At 43.8% G+C, this 22,314-nt stretch overlaps 9 protein-coding genes across 11 annotated transcripts; 3 read left to right on the top strand and 6 right to left on the bottom strand.

The window, feature by feature from the left end:
- Nucleotides 1-48: 48 nt before the first annotated feature.
- cta (Guanine nucleotide-binding protein subunit alpha cta) lies at nt 49-2,100 on the bottom strand. Its single transcript, XM_065317237.1, has 2 exons — nt 1,380-2,100; nt 49-1,317 (listed from the first exon to the last, which is right to left on the bottom strand). Exons 1-2 carry the CDS (start codon nt 1,860-1,862, stop codon nt 691-693), a joined length of 1,110 nt encoding a protein of 369 aa, XP_065173309.1. The 5' UTR covers nt 1,863-2,100; the 3' UTR covers nt 49-690.
- A 138-nt stretch (nt 2,101-2,238) lies between these two features.
- LOC135803574 (odorant receptor Or2-like) lies at nt 2,239-3,767 on the bottom strand. The gene is made up of 3 exons (XM_065317231.1): nt 2,883-3,767; nt 2,452-2,812; nt 2,239-2,395 (listed from the first exon to the last, which is right to left on the bottom strand). Exons 1-3 carry the CDS (start codon nt 3,740-3,742, stop codon nt 2,342-2,344), a joined length of 1,275 nt encoding a protein of 424 aa, XP_065173303.1. The 5' UTR covers nt 3,743-3,767; the 3' UTR covers nt 2,239-2,341.
- A 137-nt stretch (nt 3,768-3,904) lies between these two features.
- LOC135803568 (ABC transporter G family member 20-like) lies at nt 3,905-7,124 on the bottom strand. Its single transcript, XM_065317222.1, has 9 exons — nt 6,964-7,124; nt 6,611-6,713; nt 6,252-6,548; nt 5,784-6,003; nt 5,491-5,730; nt 5,090-5,434; nt 4,848-5,025; nt 4,606-4,789; nt 3,905-4,542 (listed from the first exon to the last, which is right to left on the bottom strand). The coding sequence occupies exons 1-9, from the start codon at nt 6,983-6,985 to the stop codon at nt 3,978-3,980; spliced, it is 2,154 nt and encodes a 717-aa protein (XP_065173294.1). The 5' UTR covers nt 6,986-7,124; the 3' UTR covers nt 3,905-3,977.
- A 202-nt stretch (nt 7,125-7,326) lies between these two features.
- On the bottom strand, nt 7,327-10,134 carry wfs1 (wolframin ER transmembrane glycoprotein wfs1). The gene is made up of 3 exons (XM_065317221.1): nt 9,992-10,134; nt 9,807-9,911; nt 7,327-9,741 (listed from the first exon to the last, which is right to left on the bottom strand). Exons 1-3 carry the CDS (start codon nt 10,047-10,049, stop codon nt 7,376-7,378), a joined length of 2,529 nt encoding a protein of 842 aa, XP_065173293.1. The 5' UTR covers nt 10,050-10,134; the 3' UTR covers nt 7,327-7,375.
- Nucleotides 10,135-10,408: 274 nt separating this feature from the next.
- On the top strand, nt 10,409-11,531 carry LOC135803582 (sin3 histone deacetylase corepressor complex component SDS3). Its single transcript, XM_065317243.1, has 3 exons — nt 10,409-10,545; nt 10,616-11,346; nt 11,404-11,531. Exons 1-3 carry the CDS (start codon nt 10,428-10,430, stop codon nt 11,494-11,496), a joined length of 942 nt encoding a protein of 313 aa, XP_065173315.1. The 5' UTR covers nt 10,409-10,427; the 3' UTR covers nt 11,497-11,531.
- On the bottom strand, nt 11,489-12,437 carry LOC135803589 (E3 ubiquitin-protein ligase MARCHF2-like). Its single transcript, XM_065317251.1, has 2 exons — nt 12,279-12,437; nt 11,489-12,137 (listed from the first exon to the last, which is right to left on the bottom strand). The coding sequence occupies exons 1-2, from the start codon at nt 12,435-12,437 to the stop codon at nt 11,568-11,570; spliced, it is 729 nt and encodes a 242-aa protein (XP_065173323.1). The 3' UTR covers nt 11,489-11,567.
- On the top strand, nt 12,115-15,519 carry f-cup (leucine rich repeat containing flyers-cup). 2 transcript variants are annotated; one of them, XM_065317225.1, is made up of 9 exons: nt 12,115-12,244; nt 13,212-13,396; nt 13,569-13,772; nt 13,834-13,957; nt 14,007-14,532; nt 14,598-14,741; nt 14,806-14,991; nt 15,053-15,238; nt 15,292-15,519. In XM_065317225.1, the coding sequence occupies exons 1-9, from the start codon at nt 12,211-12,213 to the stop codon at nt 15,395-15,397; spliced, it is 1,695 nt and encodes a 564-aa protein (XP_065173297.1). In that variant the 5' UTR covers nt 12,115-12,210; the 3' UTR covers nt 15,398-15,519. The 2 variants fall into 2 exon arrangements, with proteins under 2 accessions (XP_065173297.1, XP_065173296.1); XM_065317224.1 differs by lacking the exon at nt 12,115-12,244 and adding an exon at nt 12,532-12,838.
- Sf3b1 (splicing factor 3b subunit 1) lies at nt 15,476-22,093 on the bottom strand. Of its 2 annotated transcripts, XM_065317218.1 has the most exons (7): nt 21,909-22,093; nt 21,569-21,831; nt 21,383-21,509; nt 20,651-20,730; nt 20,409-20,594; nt 20,056-20,354; nt 15,476-18,516 (listed from the first exon to the last, which is right to left on the bottom strand). In XM_065317218.1, exons 1-7 carry the CDS (start codon nt 21,934-21,936, stop codon nt 15,540-15,542), a joined length of 3,960 nt encoding a protein of 1,319 aa, XP_065173290.1. In that variant the 5' UTR covers nt 21,937-22,093; the 3' UTR covers nt 15,476-15,539. The 2 variants fall into 2 exon arrangements, with proteins under 2 accessions (XP_065173290.1, XP_065173292.1); XM_065317220.1 differs by lacking the exons at nt 21,383-21,509; nt 21,569-21,831; nt 21,909-22,093 and adding an exon at nt 20,960-21,349.
- LOC135803572 (sialin-like) lies at nt 18,511-20,062 on the top strand. The gene has a single exon (XM_065317229.1). The coding sequence runs from the start codon at nt 18,579-18,581 to the stop codon at nt 20,007-20,009; it is 1,431 nt and encodes a 476-aa protein (XP_065173301.1). The 5' UTR covers nt 18,511-18,578; the 3' UTR covers nt 20,010-20,062.
- Nucleotides 22,094-22,314: the final 221 nt, after the last annotated feature.

Genomic DNA, 22,314 nt, shown 5'->3' with positions numbered 1-22,314 from the left:
TGCGACACCGCCAGAATGTCCTCCATCTTACATAATGTGTGCATTCGGTTGCCTACGTTAATAACCATTACGGATTCGTTTATTAATCGATTATTACAATGATCCGTACAACCTCATAAATCACATTTTCCGCAATCGGCGCCATGTGAGTACATAAATTACGTCTGTATAAAATATATACGTAAATATACTATATGCATGTATAATATGTTATAATACAAATTACAATAATAAAGTTTTCGTAGTTGGTTACTCGGTTGACTGTACATTGATTTACACAGAGTATCGGTAGGGAAGAAGGCACTGTTTCGGCGGCCTGTGTTTCTAAGGCAGTTTGTCATGTGTTTTTCGTGTTTTTGCGCGCGTTCTTTGGTAGAGTCTACCAAAACGTCAAACTGGGGACGTCATTACATCAAGTCAGTCTTAATACATATGTTAATCATAAACCAAGTTTGTTTGTGTTCTCAATTTGCACAATAGCACAGAGTTCACACGAGAGAGTCGCTGTTTTCTATATCGGCCGATATATGTACATTAAAACCTATCTGCGCAATCATCGCCCGCTTACGAATATATACAACGTAATAAAAAATATTTCATATAAATGCCAAGAACGTGTGGAAGTAAACAAAGTAAACAAAGTTAAATGCACGAGTACACTCTCTGAGAATATGATTCCACTTTGAGCAATCATTGCAGCATTAGAATTTCCAAATTTCGATTCAGTATCGTGTCCTTGACCGAATTGAAGACCACCTTAATGTTTTCCGTGTCCACAGCGGTCGTAAAATGATAATACAGCTGTTTTTTCGCCTCGCGCTTGACGCCGGTGAACATGGCGAGGATGAACGCTTGCACCTCCTTGATCGAATGCGAATTGCCGCTGAACTGCGGAAAGTACCAGCGAATATCCGTCTCGGGATTGCCTACCTTCTTCTCCAGCAAGTCGGACTTGTTGAGGAAGAGGATGATGGACACGTTGGTGAATATCCGGTTGTTGATGATGGTGTCGAAAATGTCGCGGCTTTCTTCCAGGCGATTGGTCTTGCGGTCTTCGAGGAGCACCTGATCGAATTCAGAAGAGGACACCAGAAAGAGTATGGAGGTGACTTCGTCGAAGCACTTGAACCACTTTTGTCGCTGCGAGCGCTGCCCGCCCACATCGACGAACAGGAAAGGCACATTGTTGATGGGTATTATGAACTCGGTGATGCCTTTGGTGGCTTTGCGGCAGTGCAGAATGTCTTTGTTAGTGGGCACATAGTCTTCCTTGGCTATCCGGGCGAGATTATTGAGGAAGAACTCTACGGAGTCGCTCTGAAAGTAGGCAACCAGCAGTTGGTCAAGAGTACAAAATGTTATGAAATGTGGTTAAATACCAGTTGGAATTCACGGCGGCGCTCAAAAGCGCGCCGAATGCCCGCGTCCATCCACAGCGTCGCCAGCAGCGACTGGTACTCGACGAACGTCTTCACGTCGTGAATCTGATTACTCTGCAGGGCGAGTATCTTGTTGCCGATCTTGGCGTTGTCGTTGTCGCCCCACGCAATCTCGAGCTTGTCGCGCGCATCCACCAGCACCTGCATGCCGCGCACCACGTTCTGGTAGATGATCTGCTGGTACTCGCGGACGAGGTCGCGCTCGAAACTCACGCCGTGAATGATGCGCATTTGCTTGAGAAAGGTGGACTTGCCCGACTCGCCGGCGCCGAGCAGCAGCAGCTTCACCTGCCGCTTGAACGTCTGCTTGTCCTTCTCGATCATCTTGTCGATCTCGGCGCTCTTGTGCCGCTGCTCCAGCTCCTCGGGCGAGAACGCAAAGCGCATGCAGCACGGGCAACACGCCAACATCGCCGCCGACATCGCCGCATCGGCACACACCCGACGATTACGACACGACTACCATCCTGCGGAAGCGGCTCCCAGCCAGACGGTGTAGACGGGCGGCGCCGCAAGAGTCACGCTGAAACTAAGCAAGGAAGCGAGCGCACCAACACCACCAATGCCACCAGCATCAACAGCGGACATTACTAATAACCGCGACTGCGACTACAACTACGATGTGCGACTGGTTGATGTTGTTCACGACTGTCGAAAACCACTGGTGTGTCGCGTGCGCATGCGCACTGCGTTTATCTAGCCGCGGCACGCGCAGCCTAGTTCAAAGTGGCGATTATGGTGTCGCATTGTACCTAAAACTTCCTATCTCTCTAAGAAACACACATAAATATACTTGGTATACAACAAGATAAGTAACTCATTTATTCTACTTTACTCATTTGCAACTAAATCATGTTAGTGAATATCCTAAATTCATACTATACGTTTAGCCGTTCGATGACTTAGTCGTTGACTTTCTTCAACACGGCGAAAAACGAATAAGACGCTTTGATAATCTGTGAAATCGAGAAAAAACAAATAAGAGCAAAAATGAATTCGTTTAAAAACCTACAGCCACAAACGTAGTCAGTGTGAGAGGCGCAAACTTGCCCACAGTCAAATAGAGGGGTTTCTTCATGCGAATCATTGTTATCAGCATAGAAGTCTTAAATGAATATGCTGCCTGCAGCCATTCGCTGTGCCACAACGAATCGGGCACCTCCGAGGCGCGCACCGTCACTTTGTTACCAAACCAGCAATAGAGCACCAGCTGGAACCCCATCGCAATCATGTACACGCCCTCAGCCGCAAATTTGCTACTCGCCACCGGTGTGGTGGAGACGAGAAACAAACTAGTACATAGAATAAACAGCGTCGCCAATATTTGTCCTAGCGTGAGATACTTGTGGTTGAATTCGAGTTCCTCGCAACTACTGCAAATTCCGTAAACACGTTTGGTAAATAAATTTGAAAATGTCAATTCTCTCACACATATGGTATTACTTGATAACAGTTTGCAAGTGTTGCACGCATTTTCTCATTTCACGATGCATTTCTGCATCCAGCTCCGGAGAATTAGCAAGTCCTTCGCGTATCTCCAGCGCACCGCCACGCTCGGCAACCCGTCGTACACAACGCTGCCGTATAGTCCTGAATGCACCCTTCAGGATGAGCAGGTGGGCAGCAATGTAATTCATAATATTCATAAACAAAGTGTCCATTCCAACAATACTGTACGCATACGACCACATCGGGCCCGCTTGATACAAAATGGCGATGATATACGACAAAGGTGTATCATACGCGAATGGAATCCAGCTCAAATACGGCAAGCTCTGGCTGAATGTCAAGTTTCCATTCGCGTCTTCAACATAATGCGGCCGGAAAACTGCTGTAAAGAAGGCCGGAAAATATGAGGAGGAGAGTGTCATATGAGCAAGCATAAAGAATGCAAACGTATATTTGATTCCGGTGCGCTTAGCATCCTGTGTAATGGCGCCCGGATTAAAATCCTCCACAGCCTCGTAATGCCATCTTTCATCTTGCAGGCGCACGATAATATTAACCAGCCTATTGCCTCGCACAAACCAGAAGACGCACTTAAACGCACCCATCATGTGCGTGAGTGCAAAATTGATATTTTTTATCAACAATTCCCAGTCGTGTTTAGTGTCTTTAATGCTGATAAACTCAGTGCTCGTGAACCAAACGTTTACGAACAGAAAGACAATCGCTGCGTATACGCGAAAGAAAAAAATTGCTATTTTGGACTTGGTATCGGGCACCCAGAGTCCGGCGTATGTTAAAATCCATCGGTTTAGGCCAAAATGGTTTTTGGCATATTGACTCTCAGAAGACGACATATTGTTTAAGATTTTCGAGTGTTACTAAGAGGTGGTGTGGGTCGCAGTGGCATTTATTGGCTGTGATTTGTGCATTATTAGTGAATTGGGAAATTGGTCATTACAGGCAAAAGGCAAAGTGTAGGACGGTGGCCTGTAATTTTGATACATAATGAGACATGATTAGCGGCCTGGAAAACTTTCGCCGTTAAACTATATTAAACGTGTGAGTTTTGAAACAATAAATACACATTTGTTAACGACTTGCCTTGATAGCCAAGACGCTTATCACGGACAAAATTAAAATCCACAAAACGGTTATTCCCAACCCATCTAGAACTTGCCACTCGTCCATACCGTATCCCTTCTTAATCACCTGACGAAGTGATACAATAGGTAGAGTAAAGGGTAAACATTTCGAGAAATGGCGCAACCCATCAGGCTGGGCCTCTAGCGGCCAAACAAGCCCACACAAGACAATCATCGGATAAAACATGCCAGTGCAGACAATATTAGCCGCGGTATGATTATCAGAAACGACTGAGATCCAGAATCCAAACACCATGCCGACAACACCCTGGAAGAGTGTGAACAAGAAGATAAGCCACATGTCTCCTTCGAAATCCTTGTCATAAATGACGAACGTCAGTACGATGAGCTCGCACGTTTGCAACACAACGAGGCAAAATTGAGTCGCGAAATGTGTGACGACGATCTCGAGCGAGGTTACCCCCGCGACAATTGAACGATCCCAAACGCCTTCCTGGCGGTCAGTGACGATAATCGTAGAGGTGAGTGTGGCCCCCAAGAAGAACATTACTCTACACGCGCAGGAAAACAAATGCATTATTAGGAGTGTGTTTGGTTGGATAGATCAAGCTTACGTCAAAAGGACACCAGGTATCATGTAGTTGGTGTAGTCCTCGTCCTCGACGCCAAACTCAAATGTAAAGCGTAGTGGCACTCTACCCAATAATTCATTGTATTGGCAATCTTTGAATGCTGATACTTGAAAGTCCTGGAAGAGTCGAAAGAGGCGTGCTTTGACCGAAGCACCAATTTGTCGATCTGTAATCATTGCATTTACCTACATTTCTGGCACCTGTAAAATTAAATTTATCCTTACTAGACATGTCCAGCCACACTTTGATCTCGCCAAAGTCGATATCCGCATCTGACACTTGCCGCCCATTGTTTACTCGATTAGAATAAGCTTCGGAGAAATTACTGGCCATGTACAACACTCCAACGATTTCGCCATGTTTGATGTCATCAAAAGCCGTCTCTAGAGAATCGTAGTATTTCTGGAATAACGTGAATTTAAAATAAGAGTAAACATTAACAGGTTGCTGGTGGGAAAGTACGTACAAACTCAAACATAGGATTCTCAATTTCGTCTATAAATCGACATGCCAGATTGGTAAAATTGCAGTTACTGAAACTATATGGTACCGCAGTGCCTTCGATGGAATAATTGCTGCATTGCTGCATCCTGGCCTCGTCATTAATAATTGCAAGTTTAATGTCCTTAGGATCACTGCCGACAGCCATCAGAAACGCAAGTATTTCCAGAATGGGGAATATAAACGTGAAGGACATGCCACCATAGTTACGCAGGAATTGTTTAATATTCTTGGTCATTAAGGACTTCATGCGATGTTTGTTCAGACTGAATGCGCTAGTATTATTCAGAGGTTTTTTTGGCGCGAGAAACTATTAAAATGAAAATTAATTTTTTGTTGCTAAATTATCGAAAATGCAATTTTTACATCGGTAGATGAATTGTTACCAATCGGTAGAGTCATAACGCTTGTATTGGACTCGGCGCGCGATATGATGGTGTTATTTTGCTCGTCGGCCAATGTCTCAATCGCCTGGTTCAACCGCCCCTCCTCCTGGCGTCTGCTCAAGATGAGAAAAACCTCCTCCAATGTTTCCGTATTGAACAACTGCAGTAATCTTTCCGGTGACTCTTCAGCGAGCAAACGTCCTTCTCGCATTAATCCAATCTAAATAGAAACACAAAATGTAGTTGGTTTTCGACATGCTGGTGAGCAGCTACTTTGTGTGCTTGACGGGCTTCCTCGATGTAGTGCGTAGTAATAATAATCGCGGTGTTTTCCTTCTCGGCAATCTCTACGAGATGATTCCAGATGCTGTCGCGGAGGACCGGATCCAAGCCGACGGTTGGTTCGTCCAAGATGAGCAGCTGTGGCTTGTGCACCATCGCCGCCGCAAAGGACACGCGACGCTGCTGCCCACCGCTGCAGTTTTTCAATTGCCTGCGGATGTGCAAAGCGCGCAATTATACTAATAAGCATGACACAATTAATGCACGAAAGTGATTGTGATCTTTCGTTTTTCATCTGTAGACGCGTGTCCTTGACCAATGGACTGATATTGCGTGGTGTCGTGTGATCGGTATTTAGGTAACGATTACACACGTTCAGCTGCAAGCAGCGTGACGGCGTTACGGATTCACTTTTACATTTGCGTGCAAATACATACTATAATAATATCAAGTACCTACCTATCGTCCGGCGGCAAATCGAGCAGCACCTTCAGCTTCTGAAAGCGTTCCTCGATGAGCCAGTCGTCCATGTTGAGGATGCGTCCAAAGTAATAAACCGCATCACGGACCGTAAATTCAGCGACGAGAGCGATTTCCTGCGGCATGTACCCGACACTGGGACCCGGTACACCGCTACCCGGGGTACCTGGTTTACCGCCCAGGGTAAAAACGTCCCCCGAATCAAGTTGCTTACGTCCAACAACGCAACTGAGAAGGGTGGTTTTGCCACAACCGGAAGCTCCCAGCAAGCCATAACTATAAACGGGACGAAGGGGATATTAAATAAAAAGTGGACACATGTCTGTAGCAATACGCACATGCATCCACGTGGCACTTTCATGCAAAAGTCGTTCAGCACCGGCTTTGCTCCATAGGATTTCCTTGCATTCGAGACCAACACGGCATATTGATTAACATCACCTATGAATATTGAACAAAGCACTTTTTGTGTACCTACCCAACATTCGTGTTTTGCCGCATTGAGTAATTGTTTAATTATTCAATTCTTACGATCGATGATAATAATGAAAGTAAAATAATTACAAGTACGTATACATTTCGATGTAAATCGGACAATAATAGCCTACATGTCTACATGTCGTCAGATAAGTGATAGGTACGATCATCCTACACGTGAATATTTCAACTGACAAGGCGCAATTTAAATTACCTGCAGATGCGTTGGCAGCCATTTTCAAACACAAATGTTTCACGTCCACTTATAACTTGAGTGCGAAAACTCGCGTATAACTTGGTCGCGTTTTTCTTTCCGTGCCTTTCGTGATCGAAGCACGACCGATCACTGCAAGCACTGAAACCGAAATGAATCAACTGAGTCATAAGCAATGGAATTGATACGCCGCGGCGTACCTGGTCTCCAATTCCCAACCTTGAAAGCGAACGCAACGCGCGTTCGCAAACCGATCCTTAAAAGCAAACATTTATAATTATCGAGAGTCATTCATAAAACAATGCATAATAATTAGTGCGATTAAAGTAACGACAAGTGCATGTATTTAAAATGGCGCAGGCGTACTATTCAATCATTTATTTACATTGCAATCATTTCTCGGCTCTTTCTTTTACTTGAACACAAAAATAGGGTAAAAAATACAATTCAGCACCGTGCGCAATCCAGCCGCCATACATGCCAGGATTTTATCGTAGTCCATTGCGGTTTCGTCATCGCGTATCCTCGCAATCAGCAAGGTATCGTCCTGACACGTGGTACACCCTAGTTCAATAACTTTGACATGCACACGACGATCTCCGGAGCGCACTAGAGAGCCCTTAAACCATATTTGGTCGTCTTGTCGCAGTTTCAACGCGAATTTCTTAAGCCCAACAGCATCAGCGGTCAGGTGCACGTCTGCGCCCTTTCCCCATATGCCCGAATGCATCTTGACAATGATCTCAAACGCGTATACATCGTGCCGATCCAAATGACAGCCGCCGTTCATTGCTTGCACAATGTCGTAGAAGAGCAAGCAATCCTCAGATTTATCGTCACAATCCGGGACGATTTCATCGCCAAAGTAGCAGGTCATATACTGTCTGATTCCCTCTGGGAGTTTATCTATAACGTATTTGTACGTATTACGTCTCGACTTAATTCGCACCTGATGCACGTAGCCCTCCCACGTGACTTGCACGCCTTCCAACTTCGCGCATCTTATCTGCGCGGTGGCAAGATTACTTTGCGTCCAGGCGTGCTCATGGCAAAATTTCTGGTAGCCTTCATAACTGATCGTCTTCTGCAGCTGTTTCTCAATCGCATACGACGCATTCTCATGGATAGCGTTATCAATAAAGAAGTAAAGCGCGATGATAGCCAAAACAACCTGCGCTTGGGAGGTATAACTGCTGAATCTGCTGCGAGCGATGATGAAACATATCGAGACACCCATAACAACAAACAGAAGGAAGAGACACGCAGTATAAAGATGATCATTGGTCATGAGCCATTTACTAAGCGCTGCTGCAGGCAATAGAATTGTCGTTAGACCCATCAGCGGCAGGAACATCACGACACCGACAAGTGCCAATGTTCCACGGATTAAGCCATACATAGTCGCTCCCTGTGAGCTAATCACTACCACTTGAAACCAGCTCAGCGTCACACAGTGCGGAATTAAATACTTGTATATTCCACGCCAGTTTTCCCGATAGGCGATTTTGCAGAATATCAATGGAATACATGCATACAGCAGGGATTTGAAATTTATGCAGAATTCAATGCCATTTCCAATTATGTAACTGGCAAGTGTGGGTATTTTCAGATCCAGGTACCTCCAGCCCTGTGTGACCACAGTATCCGCTTCATATGGATACTTAGCCAACACATTAACGCAGAAACTCAAGAGAATCCAGAAATCCGGCACGGTTTTCGAGCGTCGCTTGTACATGAATCCAAAGAGGGTCATAAAGGTCGCACAAAATGCCAATATTGTAAGCTCTGACTGCGGAATGTTTACCTCCGCAATAATAGGATAAACAAAAAAGTTGGCGAGCAGTGCGAGAAAATAGTGACCATAGGGCTTCATGTTGTTCTTAATATACTGGTACTCTGCCTGTTCGCCATTTAAAGACCCTCCGGAATACGTCAGAAATAAGCCAGACCAAACACGAAAATCAAAAAATTCCCGCTTGGTTTGCAGCATCTTGAAAGTGGTCACGACCATTACGATAATTGTGCCGCAGTAGATAATGATTGGAATCAAAAAGAGCATATTCTCCGTGCTCACCAGCGTGTAAATAAACATCAAGTAAACAATTTGAAAGTCCGAATTGAAAATGTTGAGGAAATTGAGCGATGCAGCGCCAAGAAACCGAATCAGTTTATAGTAGATGATGCTGAGCCAGAGTAGAGGGTGTAGAATAGATCGGTGCACGTAGGGAATGTGGTCCAACGCATGTAGATTCGGATATGTGAGTGATAACACCCGATTGACCAATGGGAGTCTCCCATGGGAATAATGCACCGCCGCTTCCACCAGGTGATCTTCGGTGAGTTTTTCGCTACCATCAGACTTTTCCGACCGCTGGGACCAATCAACTTCTTCATCGGAATCATCGTCGGTGATGTGGTTCATCAACTCGCCATTGTACTGCTGATTTGTGACACAGTCGCCATTTCTCACGCTCTGCCTCAGACGATTTTCTTGATCCTTGTCAATTTCCAGCATTTTCTTTTGTAATTGTTCGGATGTGATGTATTCGCCGCCGTTGGAAAGGCTGGCGAACATTTCGCGAGCAGCTTTCCGTGCAAGTTTCTCATCCTGGGTCATGGTGATGCATGATTTGACATCTAAATAGTTTTGCTCAGAGATTCCTTTTCCACTAATAAGACACTGCTTCAACAGCTCAGTGGCTTCCACATTGCCTTGTTCTGATGCTTTGATGAGCCAGTAAACGCCCAAACAAGCGTTCGCGCGATTGTCATCTCGTTCTAAAATATAACATGATTGCATAAATTATACAATTAATAAACAATTGCTTAACTACACTTGGTACCTTGATCATCGCGTAAGAGTTGCTTTGCGAGGACTACTTGAGATTCAGGACATCCGTCGTTGGCTAGTTGATTGCGCAAGCCATTTAATGAACCACGAGAGGTGTCTGCAGGTAATTGAGTAGGTGCACTAACATTGCAACTTTATAAACCCACCTTGGAATAATTAATTAAAACAATTGCTTACCGTGAACTGTCCACTGTTTCCGACCAGATGCACCACGTTTAGGAATCACACCTGACATGGCGCTCCGAACTGAATAGAACGGAAGAAAGCGGAAAGTTTATTTATTTATTTCTTTCCGAATTTCCGAACATTGAATCATATTGCGTGCGTAGGTTAGAACATGACTACAGGGTGTTGCAGATAAGTTGTATAATATAATTTTCCAATTTGCTTTTTTGTACAAATATCTACAATTAAATATCAGTAAAAGTCAAATATATAATATTTAATTAAGGCATAGCTTGGGAATAAATTCGTACCTTTTCAAAATAAAATAATGACACTATGTATAAATTAGTTTGAGAGATTGACGCGGTAATGCTGTCAAATAACATGTAAACACAAACACCAATACGGTAAACCAATAAGTGTAAAATTGCAAGAATTATTAATCATAATGTCGTATATTGGTTCACCGGGCTCGGGAATGTACAACCAGGATGATTACGACTTTGACGAAGATCGCTACGATGACGAGGAACACGAAAACGACGAGCCAGACGAAACAGACGAAGGTAACCTTAATTTTCCTCTTGTTTACATTCTGCGTAAACAACTAAATAAACTGAATTTCCCCTGAAACAGATACGGAGGATGCATCCGAAACAGATACAGGCCGACCAGAGGAACACATGGAAATAAAAGAACAAGTCTACCAGGATAGTTTGGCTACACTAAAAAAGAAACTGCAACAGTTGAAAGATGGCACACATCATGATTACAATCGCAAAGTAAGAAAATTAGAGGCAATTTACAATGAGGGTATTCGTCTGAATGCAATCTACAAGGAGTACATGATTGAATGTGTGGAAGCTGAATATTGCAAAGAAAAAAAGGCGGCAGCTAAGGAATTTGAAGAGAAAAAGGTGGCGCTCAAGGAGAATCTCATTGCAGACTTTGAAGACAAAAAGAAAACAATTGAAGCAGAAAGACACACAATGGAATTATCCGGAGATTCCATGGAAGTGAAGCCAGCGCTTACAAGGAAACTACGTCGTCGACCCAATGACCCGATTCCTGTACCGGAAAAAAGACGCAAACCGCCAATATCACAGATTAGTTACATCCTCGACGACAAGGAGGTGGAAAATGATTTGAAAAGGATTTCGGTGCCGTTTAGGAAAACGTCCGAAGGTAGCAACACCGGTTTGCATGGAATTTCAGCTATGAATGACATTGCTCTAGTGGAAACTAAAGTAGAAGATGGCAAGTTGTTATATGAAAGAAGGTGGTTCCACCGCGGACAGGGCGTGTACGTCGAGGGTAGGGACATGCCCAAGTTTCCAGGGACGATTTCCGCAATTGCAAATGAAGCAGTGAGTTGGATTTGTATTTAATGTGGGTGCCTAATGCGAAAAATCTTAAACTTTCAGATTTATGTCAAAAAGAATGACAACACTAAGCAGAAGATCCTGATTCAAAGCCTTGCCAAAGGCAAAGTATCGATAAAGCGCCGCGCTCAATAAGTTAAGTTGTAATTTAATAAAATATAAGTACATAATACTGTGAGTCATCTTTGTATAAAATATGAAGAGTGCTATACTTCGCCAAGGTGTGCACTGCCGATTTTGTCCGTCGAGCTAGCTGCCGGCAGAGTGTCGGAGGCCGACGTCTGTAATTCTGTGCTTTGACCCGCGGCCGCTGTGTCTTCCGCATTTGGCGGGGGTGGTATATATCGCACGATGCACTCGCGCTGCCACCAGTAATACCACATGCGGCCGTGGTACCCAACTACAACATACACCCAGATGTAATAACCGAAAAGCATGATGGCGATCATGATGAGCAACGAGATGGACGTCCAGCGCGCTGTCGGGATGCTTTCAAAACGCTGCTGGCTGTAGTAATCCGCCGAGAAGAGGCAAATGTACGTGATAACAACGGCGAGCGGGGTGAGGATGGAGCAGGCCACAATGTCGCAGCGGATGTGTCGCACCCTGATACCGAGATGCGGCTGATGGTGAACCCATTGCCAGAGGGATTCTTTTGCTGTGTATTTCGGCACACGTTCTGTTTCGTACACATGCTGGCACAGCTCGCACGAGGTGGTGTTCGACTCTGAGAGCCATTTCTCCAGACAGCTGCGGTGGACAAACGCTACGGTGCCCTGAAAAGCGGGTTGCATACATTACTTTGTCAAGTAGCAACTGTCATCATAACCTGTCTAGCCAATCAAGAACATGATTGAATGGTTTCAACGTTCGAACGTTCGAGGTAAAGGTCTAGTTTAAAATTGATAGATGCTTACTTTGCACTTGCACGGAGTGATGATGGATTCATCTTTGTTGTCATCGAAGCAAATGCGACACACAATCGACACGATCGAGCATTTGTCATCCTCTGGTTCTACGGCGGCGACAGAAGCGGCGGTCGTCAGCTGCACTTCAACGTCCGCGGGCGACGACATTTACTCAATGCGAATCACAACACATTTTCCGCGATAACCAGTTGCCGCGGTCGCGCCTGTTTGTTTTCGTAATCGCGATATTACGGCGTGCTCGATGTGCGCTTGCGCTCTCTACGATCCCCCCACAAGTCCAGGGCCCCGGGGCTCCCCAAGGTTGCGGCCGCGCGGTTTCGTTATATCATATCGATCCGCGAGCGCGCAAAGAGCGCGTCAGTCAGTTCGTATCTGGCACGCGCTCGGGATGGCGAAACCGACGGAAGTGCGTATGCGGCGCAAAATGATCCACCCGATTTTCCACTTGCAGTCGGAACGCGAGGACGACGAACAACTCACCAAGGGGATGATCAACGTCGTTCGAAAGACTGGCCAGCTTAATTTATCGGGACGCGCGCTTGCCACAGGTTGGTGCACGAAACTAAAACAAACAGTTGTGCGGCGCTCTGGTGGAGCGCAGCATTTAAAAATAGACGCATTGTTTAGCGTCAACACAACACACAAGTTGTTGTCAGGACGACTATCGCAATATTCGTGCATGAGATCATAGTTGCGAGATACGGCGTTTATTTTTATTTACAAGTTGCGAGATCATCTTAAAATATGTGACCTTCGTAGGGAATTATTTGAGTGTCTACAAACACGCTATGCCAACTTGTTTAAACAAACAATTATACAGCAAAAAATCACGATTAGATAACATTTTCCGAAAATAATCAATCATTATTAATTCGATGCTATTTAGGTCAGATATGAATTGTTAATATGATTTATTTCAAGTCCCAAAAGGTGTATTCTCGATGTACGATATCGGAAAAGATGCAGTCGCAAATTTCGACATGTCCAAGGACACAGAAGAAAATTGGTGGTCATTCAAACCACTCACCTATCTGGACTGTAGTTCCAATGTGCTTACCGACATTCCCACTGACATTAAACTCTTCGAAGATCTTACCGTCCTAAACGTAAGAATATTCTTTGTTTGTAAATAACGCAATTTCTCTGTTTACTCGTTAGTGTTGCTGTTTAATTGGTGAAAGTTTTCAATTGTGTTCGCTCACATCTCTCAAACTCAAATTGCGCATGCTATATTCTGGTCGCTTAATTATTAACGCTGAGAATCAACTATAATTGTAGCTTCAAGATAACAATTTATCGACGTTGCCGGAATCGATCGGCGCGTTGAAGAAACTGACCAAAATGAATCTATCACGCAACAAAATCGCATCCCTGCCTCGCGAGTTTTACTCCCTTGGAGAATTACAACATCTTAATATCGCACACAATTGTTTGGAGAAACTCGGCGATGAGTTTGTTGATATGGTGATGCTTCAAACGCTGGTAATTAAATTTATAATATTAAATTAAGTTCCGGCTTATCCTACCACTTTAAATTTCGCAGGATCTATCAAATAACTTATTAACAAGTTTGCCTACGGGTATTGGGTATCTGGTGCGAGTGACTGAGTTTAACGTTTCCCACAACCAACTCACCGAACTGCCTTTGGACATTAGCTGCATGCGAGGTACCCGCAATTAATTTAAAATCAACGAGATTAATAATAAACTTTTCAGCAATGACTAAATTGGACGTCACACATAACAACTTAAAATCGCTACCCAATATGAGCGACATGCGTAAATTGCATGTGATACATGCGCAACACAATGATATAGAAGATCTACCCATGTTTGAAGGTTGCGATGCATTGCAAGAACTGCATTTTGGAAATAATTTCATTAAAGCTGTAACCGAAGAGTTCTGCGAGAATTTACCACTGCTGAAAATCCTCGACCTTAGAGACAACAAAATCGAAGAATTACCCGATAAGATTGCAATGTTACAACATTTAATTCGGTTGGACTTGACCAACAATGAATTAACTGCGTTACCGAATTCATTGGGTTTATTGTCGCACCTTCAAAATTTACAGATTGAAGGAAACAAATTCCGACACATAAGACAAGACCTGCTGAAGGCAGGAACTTGTCGACTTTTGAAGCATTTAAGAGATAAAATGGATGCCGATGAAAGCATTCGATTGAGTCCATCGCAAACGCATACAAGTTTATCACCAGAACCACGAATATTCCCGGACAAGTATGTACAATTTAACTTTCTATAATTTTTTTACACTAATAATTAACTTTTTTGACTGTATGTAGATACATGATGAGGAATTCGCGTGCTGTTAATCTCGCGATGAAAGAAATCTCCTTCGTGCCGGACGAAGTATTCAAAGATGCTTTGAGTGCTGACGTGCACATTGTAGACATCAGCAAGAATAAACTTCTCGAAGTGCCTTCAGGGTACGCATATAACAAAAAATATTATATAATGAAGCAATCGCAAAACAAGTTTCTAATATTGTAGCTTGCAAATTGTCGCCGAAAATGTAAGCGAATTAAATTTAAACACCAACAAACTCAAAACTCTGCCGAGTTTCATCGCGGATTTCACCCGCCTGCAATATTTGGATGTTGGCAGGAATCAGCTCTCGGATTTGCCTGACTTGAAAGGATTACCCAATATGCGCGAATTGATATTGAGTTTTAATGCGTGAGGCAAAACAGCATTATAAAATTTTAGCAGTTGTAAAGATAGACAATTTACATTTCAGATTTACCAGTGTGCCCGAATGTGTATATTCTCTAGAAAAGTTGGAAATATTGTTAATTTCTGATAATCAAGTACGAAAGATTGATGTTGACGGTTTAAAACGATTGCAGCGACTGGCTACGCTAGACTTTACCAATAATAGCATAGATCACGTACCATTTGAATTAGGTCTACTCAAACAAATTAGGTTTGTACTGATCCGCAAATAAATAAATAATTCTGTCATGTTGTTAATTGCAGATGCGTTGAGCTGAAAGGCAACAGCTTCCGGCAGCCGCGTTATGCTATTTTAGAGCAGGGCACGGACTCAGTCATGGCGTATCTGCGCGATCGCATACCTCAGTAACCAGGAAGTACAAATCAAAAACTAGTCCTTGACCTGAATGCCAAGCGAACAGTATTAATAATAATTATGTTGGTTGAATGCATAGAGATAATTTTTTTAATATAATAAAATTAAAACCCCCAGGCGCTGAATATTAAACGTACTACAACACATAATCCAACTCGTAGCGCAGGTACTGATTCTTCGGATCGTTCATGATTCGCGGATATCCACCGACGAGGGCATCCTGCCCGCCAATATACAAGGAGTTGTAAATCTTCCAATAGACATCACGCACTTTCCTTGCCGGATGGAACAGTCCCTGAAGAGTGTATTGCAGAATCTTAATAGGACCCAACGCCACGCGCATGCCCTCAATGGCGTCCATAAACGCCTGCACTAAATGAGGCGATGTCTCGAAGATATTCGGCCAGACATAGTTCAGCAGATGAATGAGGGCATCCTCACAACCAAAACCATACACCCCCAACGCCATGTGTTTAATAGCTGCACAAGCAGTTTGTCTATGAACAAGATCTCGATCCATGAGCGCATCTTCTAGCAGAGGTGCAACAGCGTAGATGTAATCCTTTCCCATCTCACCGATGTATTCAAAGAGGAAGGATAAAGATTTAAGAACGCCGTTTTGGACATTTAACTCGGGAACGCGGTACTCATTCATCAACGCTGGTAAAACCGTGAAAGGTGAGCAGGTTTCCGCCACAATAGCAATAGCCACAGTGGTACACACACGATTCTGACGTTCCTGCACTTTTAAGTTGTTCAACAACGTAGCTAACACATCGTGCGGTCCAATTGCTTTAGCAATGTAACCAAATGTATTAACAGTCGCTCTGCGAATAGCTTTCTTGTGTGCTTTGAGCAACTCCAACAACTCGAAACAAATTCGCATCCATTCCCTAGCGGAGACATATTCAGGTCCACGATCAGCAATCCTGCCAACCAGATCAATACAATTCTCCTGTACTTTTTCATGTCTGTTCTTTAAAATGGGCGTTAGTCTAGGCAACAGGTCCTTGATAGGTGGAGTCATCTTGGTCATTCCGATAACATTGACGATTGCTTTCAATGCTCCGAGAATAGATCCCAATACTTCCGGATACTCTTCTCCGAGATACTCATACAGGACTACACCGAGATGACCCATGAGTTTCTCCTCTTGGCAGGTCTTCATAACAACAGCAATACGCGATATCAAATCCGCAGCTTGTTGTCGGACCTTGGCGCTCTTATTATTCAAACGCCACAGAATCGTGCCGCAAATCTGAGGTAAATAGGGCTTCACTCGCTTTCCAAGTTGATTCACAATCGTTCCGAATCCATTGAGCATGACCACATCTTCAGTGGTCTGTTCCTGGAAGGCATAGAGAATGCCGTCGATGAGTTGCTCCTCGAGTCGGGAGTCGATATCCGCCGCTCCTAGATTACCCATGATCTTCTCGATTGATTCCATAACCATTTTACGGTACTGTTCATTTTCATCCTTGAGATCGTCAACGATACGATTGATAATCTCCGAAGCACCGACTTTATTCGCAATCTCCACGGTGGTATCAACCAATTGACGATAGTTTCTTCGATCTAACGCCATGCGATGATTCCAGAAATGTTTGAAGAACTGTGGAAGAATTTCCTCCTTGATGTATTGAGGTTCCACACCATCAGTACCACAGCATTGCTTCACGACTTTAAGGACAATCTTCTTCATCTCTTCGTCGGGCGACTGAAACTCCCGGATCAAAATGAGCATCACTTCACGAGTGTAATAATTAGCGTATTCAGCATCCATGAGCGGAATAAGATAACCAATAGCTTTTAAGAAAGCCGCCAAACCTTTGCCGCGATGTGTGCGTATACCTTTCCACAATGGTTTAAGAACCGAATCAAAACTTTCAATACCATACGGTGTGGCTGCCTCCGCAAGAGCTGCAATACCCAAAGCAGTAATTGTTCGCACTTTCTGTTGTTCATCAACCAAACCATGTTCGATAATCTCAACCAAAGATTTCAGATGGGGTAAAATTGCGCATCCCATGAGAATAGCAATCTGTTGAACAATTTTTATTCCAGTGTGACGCGCCTGCCAGGATTTCTTTGATCGACAAACCGCTTTCAAAAACGGTAGCAGAGATGGAATACCAAGTGCAGATGCAACAACCGCAAAAGCCCTGGCAGTTGTATTCCTCACATATTCATCGATATTGTCAATATCCGGTCGCATTGTGGAGATCATCGTGGCTAAACCAGCAGCTTTGGCCAAATTCGAAATAATCTCTCTACCTTCAACACGCGCGTAATAATCTTCATCAATAAGCAGTGGCTCTATGACAACGAGGATCTTATGCACGTATGGACGTACCAGATCGTCAAGTTTGTAGAGAATACGATCAATGACTTTCACCAAAAGATGCCGTTCCTGATCTTCGAGAGTGGGACTCATAAGAAGCGGAAGAATTTGATTGAAAAGAGGCCCAGCGCCAAACTCGCGCGCCTTGTCAGTGATCTGCCTCAACGCGGCTTTACGCATTGGCGGAGTGCCGTTCTTAATCTTCAACAGCAGCTTCATAATCTTGCGTTCTTTTTGTTCTTCGGGGGCAAGCGATTCTTCATCGACGTCGACTAATAACTTATCGAAATATTGCGCGTCCTCAGGTTTCATAAACGGAAGGTTTTGTCCTTTGGGTTGATTGTCGACAAACTTTGCAGATTTGTCTTCGGTTTGCATGAAGAAACCTTGTGGTGTATTGCCCATCATTGGTGTTGGTGTAGCAGTAAGTTTACGCGCAGGAGTACGAATAGGAATATATCCAGCCGGAGGTTGTAGTATTTTATAGCCAGGAGGAAACATAGAATCTAACTCTTCATCAGTATACGGACGATTACGTTCGTCGATTTCGCGCTCCCAACGGAAAGCCTGAAGCTGTTCCGGGGTCATTGAAGCAAGATGGCCTGGAGTAGGCGTAGCCATGTTCATCGCCTTCATCCCTACGGGTGTAGATCCACCTGGGGTCAACATAGGCGTAGAATGACTGGGTGTACCATGCGGAGTTTGCGGGGTCATGGCTCCTGGTGTCATGCTCACCGAGGGCGTAGCCGATGGCGTTTCGTCCCATCTCGATCTGAAATAAAACCAAAACAAACAAATGAATAACTTCAAATTCACGTCAGAGTCAAAGTCAACATGGTGTGTTGCGGAATCTGTTATACAGCACCCCCGCGACAACTACTCACAATCCTAGCATTCATTGGACTAACACTAGCCTTCTGCATGCGACAGGTTCTACCCATATCGATATCAGAAATAACAATCAACTCTGAAGAACCTCACAAATGGACAGAGTTACAACAAGCCCTAATTTTGATGGGATTTTACATAGGATACTCTATAAGTCACATTGGTGCCGGACTAATAATACAAAAAATGGGTGCACGGATTCCCATAATCATCGGAATGATAATCTCAAGCGTGATGACTGGATTAATCCCGTTTGTATCAAGTTTCCACTGGTCTGCGTTGGTTGTCATTAGAATAATAACCGGCGCTGGCCAATCTGTCCTAATGCCGGGAATATCTTCCCTGTTAACATACTGGGTACCCCTAGAAAACCGATCAACAATAGCAGCGATAATCTACGCCGGTGCACCAATGGGTACATTCTTAGGAATCTACCTCTCTGCAATCGTGTCATCATACTGGAAAAACTGGCAGTATGCTTATTACATGTGGAGTGGCTTCACTGCCACATGGCTGGTTCTATTCATGGTGTACATTTACTCATATCCGAAAACACATCCACGTATTTCAGCCCAAGGCAGTTCCTACCAACGCGCCGACTTCATTCAAAACGAATTAGTAGCCGAGAAAGTCCAGAAACTTTCCTACGGCTGCCAGATCGTTGCAACCTTCGGGCACACATACATCCTGTTCACACTAGACACTTACTTGCCCAAGTATCTGCATGAGGTGTTAAAATATGAAGTAGAAGATTATTCCATATACGCTGGAACACCTTTCGCGTTAATGTACATGTGTGGGATTATCTCCCGCTTGGGTTTTTCATGGATGGTAAATAAGAAGAACATAAACGTCGATTTTCTACGAGTTATTTACTGCTCTTTTGGTAATGTTCTCAGCGGAGTAACTCTAGTATCAGCATTTTATATTGCAAGCCAACAACAAGTAACAACATTAGTGTTGATTCATATTGCGGCACTTCTTGCAGGATTTTTCTATGGTGGACTGAACATGTTAGACATGAGCATCCGGAACATCAATGCAATGTCTTTGGTTAACGGTCTGGCAACAACGTCGGGAGTTGCTGCGATTACTGTGATTGCACTAATCGCAAAAAACAGGTCAAGCACCGAGTGGACACATGTCTCGTACATACTGCTTGCAGTGGAAGTACTAGTATGGATCCTTGATTGTATGTTCACAGCAACCAAACTATGTTTGCAACCACGCGATGAGGACAGAAGATGGCATCAAAATATTCCACAGGCGCAACACAAAGATATAATCAAAGAATCGGCTGCTGTGCAAGAAGAGCTGAAGAAAAAACAGCGGGGAGAGCAAAGTGCGGAGACCGAGTCGTCAACATCACGACCATAACAATAAAGATAAAAAGCCAATTGCAATTACTTGTAAACTAACTCACCGTCGTTTTGACGCGCCTGGTGTCGGTGTCTCCTGAATAAGATCAGCCGCAGCTCGGTCAGTACGCGGGGTTTCAGCCCACCCACTCGAATGTCCCGGTGTTTCACGTTCAGTTTTGGGCGTTTCATCCCAGCGATTTCTACGTGATGCTGCTTTATCATGACCTGGAGTTTCTCTTCCTGGTGTGGCGGCGCCTGGGGTAGCGTCCCATATACGCGTAGATTGGCCAGGAGTTGCGCCTGGTGTTTCGCTTCCTTTGTGACCCGGAGTTTCATCCCAACGATGATCAGCTGGCGTTTTCTACAAACAAAACAATATTAGTACAAGTTTGATTTACATAGGACATTCTCATACATCGCCGGCATCTCCCCATTTTGGTGTGGCATCTGCAGTGCTGATTGCGAGTGTTTTCTTCTTCGCCGGTACAAAACTGTCCTCAACTGTTTGATCCCAACGTCCGCGCTTCTTCGCCGCCTTGGAATCGCCGTTTGTAGCTTTGAGCGTGCCCTCCTTTGCTTTTTCTGCCAATTTTCGACGTACCTATAGAAAAAATACCATTAGAATAAGAAAAATTCCAATATTTATTGTTCACTTACTTCATTTTCTTCGCCCTTCAAGAGGTGCTCTTTCATAATCTGCGTATAACCCCTGGCATTAAAATCGGGCGTCTTGCCACCTGCAAACAGAACGAGCGTCAAGCGGCGCCGCATTAGTCACACTCGAAATGATTGGTGTCCCTTTAATTGCAATGCATTAAAATGCCCGTCCTGCAGCGCGATTAAAGAGACTCTTGCAGTGAAGATTATTGTTAAAACGACTTAGCAAGATTGGCCCGCATTTTGATCAGAGATAAAATGCTGTTTAGCCACAACAGCGAACGCAACATTGCTAATCGTTATACGTACATGATCTACGCCGGCATCTCGAACCGATTCTTGATTTAACAGGAAAGCGAACCTAGAAATAGGCTGGGGGTCATTAATAATGTTTCATTTCTTTACACACTCATTCTCTCTCTAGGTCCTGCGCGTGTTCATTTAGGTTTCGAATCAAATGCCACTCTCAGATTGTTACCAATGCTTTTTTGCGCGCGCGCTCCACTATCGTGCAGATCTATGATGTTTACCTAGTAGACATCGCCGATGAGAACAAAACAGTCATTAGTTTTTTGTGTACTTGTTCGCTAAGAAGACTTACTTGCTTATGTTTGCAAAAAGTGGTCACCTAATATTTGTCACATTCACACCATTTCATTCACACACCCCATATAGTACAATTTGCTTAGCTATGAGTTTATATTAATGGAAATAAAACGCGCGCCGACTTACCGTCTGCAAAAGGATCGATGCGTTCGGGCGAGATGATCATCTTGCGCCGCTTCTGCCGGTATTCATCTTCGCGATCTGCGATTGTTGGCCGGCGACGATCGGCAAATGGATCATAATCCTTATCCGCCTGCAAAATTGAAGCAACAAATCAGTATTTATTACAATAAATTCGTTCCCAATCAGTACCTGTGCAACATCATTAAGTAGCGCAACCGGCGCTCCCAATCCTGTGCGTTTTTGGGTGAATCCAACATCTTCTTCTTCATCATCCACCTCATCATTTGCAGCAATTGAAGTGACATAGCCCTCATACTTGCTCTTGCCACCACCTCCATCATAAATCTCACTATCAAAATAACCGCTTTCGCCAAGACCAACGCCCTTATCAACCGGCTCCTCGGGTAGTTCTTTCTTCTTCGATTGAATTTCTCGAATCTGGGCTTCGATGTCTGGAATAAAATGTTGTTGATTATCAGTTTTCCTGTGCGTAATTTGAACGTAATGTATTGTATAAAATTATAAATACCTTCGTGAGTTCTCGGAATGTCCTCCATAGTGCAAGGAATACTCCGTTTAAGCGCACAAATTAAACTATTGTTTTATATTTCTTATTATTAAGTTTGTTCACGACGAAAACTGATAACTACGCGTTGGAAACGCGTTTGGTTAGTATATAAAATCGATACAACATGGCCGACCATTTACAAAATATTGTAACCATGGAATGACAGCTTTGGCGCTAGATACAGCCATCTAGGGACTTTTGCGTACCCAACTTAAAAATAATTCGTTACATTTAAAATATAATTTTATCAGTTGGTATAAAAATAAAAAGATAATAACAAAATTATATAGTACTTGTATTTTGACAAAATAATAAGAATTATTTATAAATTTAAAAGGTGGTAAAGTATTAGTCGTCACTCAGGGAT

This window comes from Atheta coriaria, unplaced genomic scaffold (assembly GCF_025399875.1).
Source record: "Atheta coriaria isolate IRGN ID8LTWV9N9 unplaced genomic scaffold, Caltech_Dcor_3.1 hic_scaffold_3_pilon, whole genome shotgun sequence".
NCBI classification, from domain to species: Eukaryota; Metazoa; Arthropoda; class Insecta; order Coleoptera; family Staphylinidae; genus Dalotia; species Dalotia coriaria.
The sequence above is the reverse complement of the archived record's forward strand: the minus strand, read 5'-3'. Positions and strand labels throughout refer to the sequence as shown.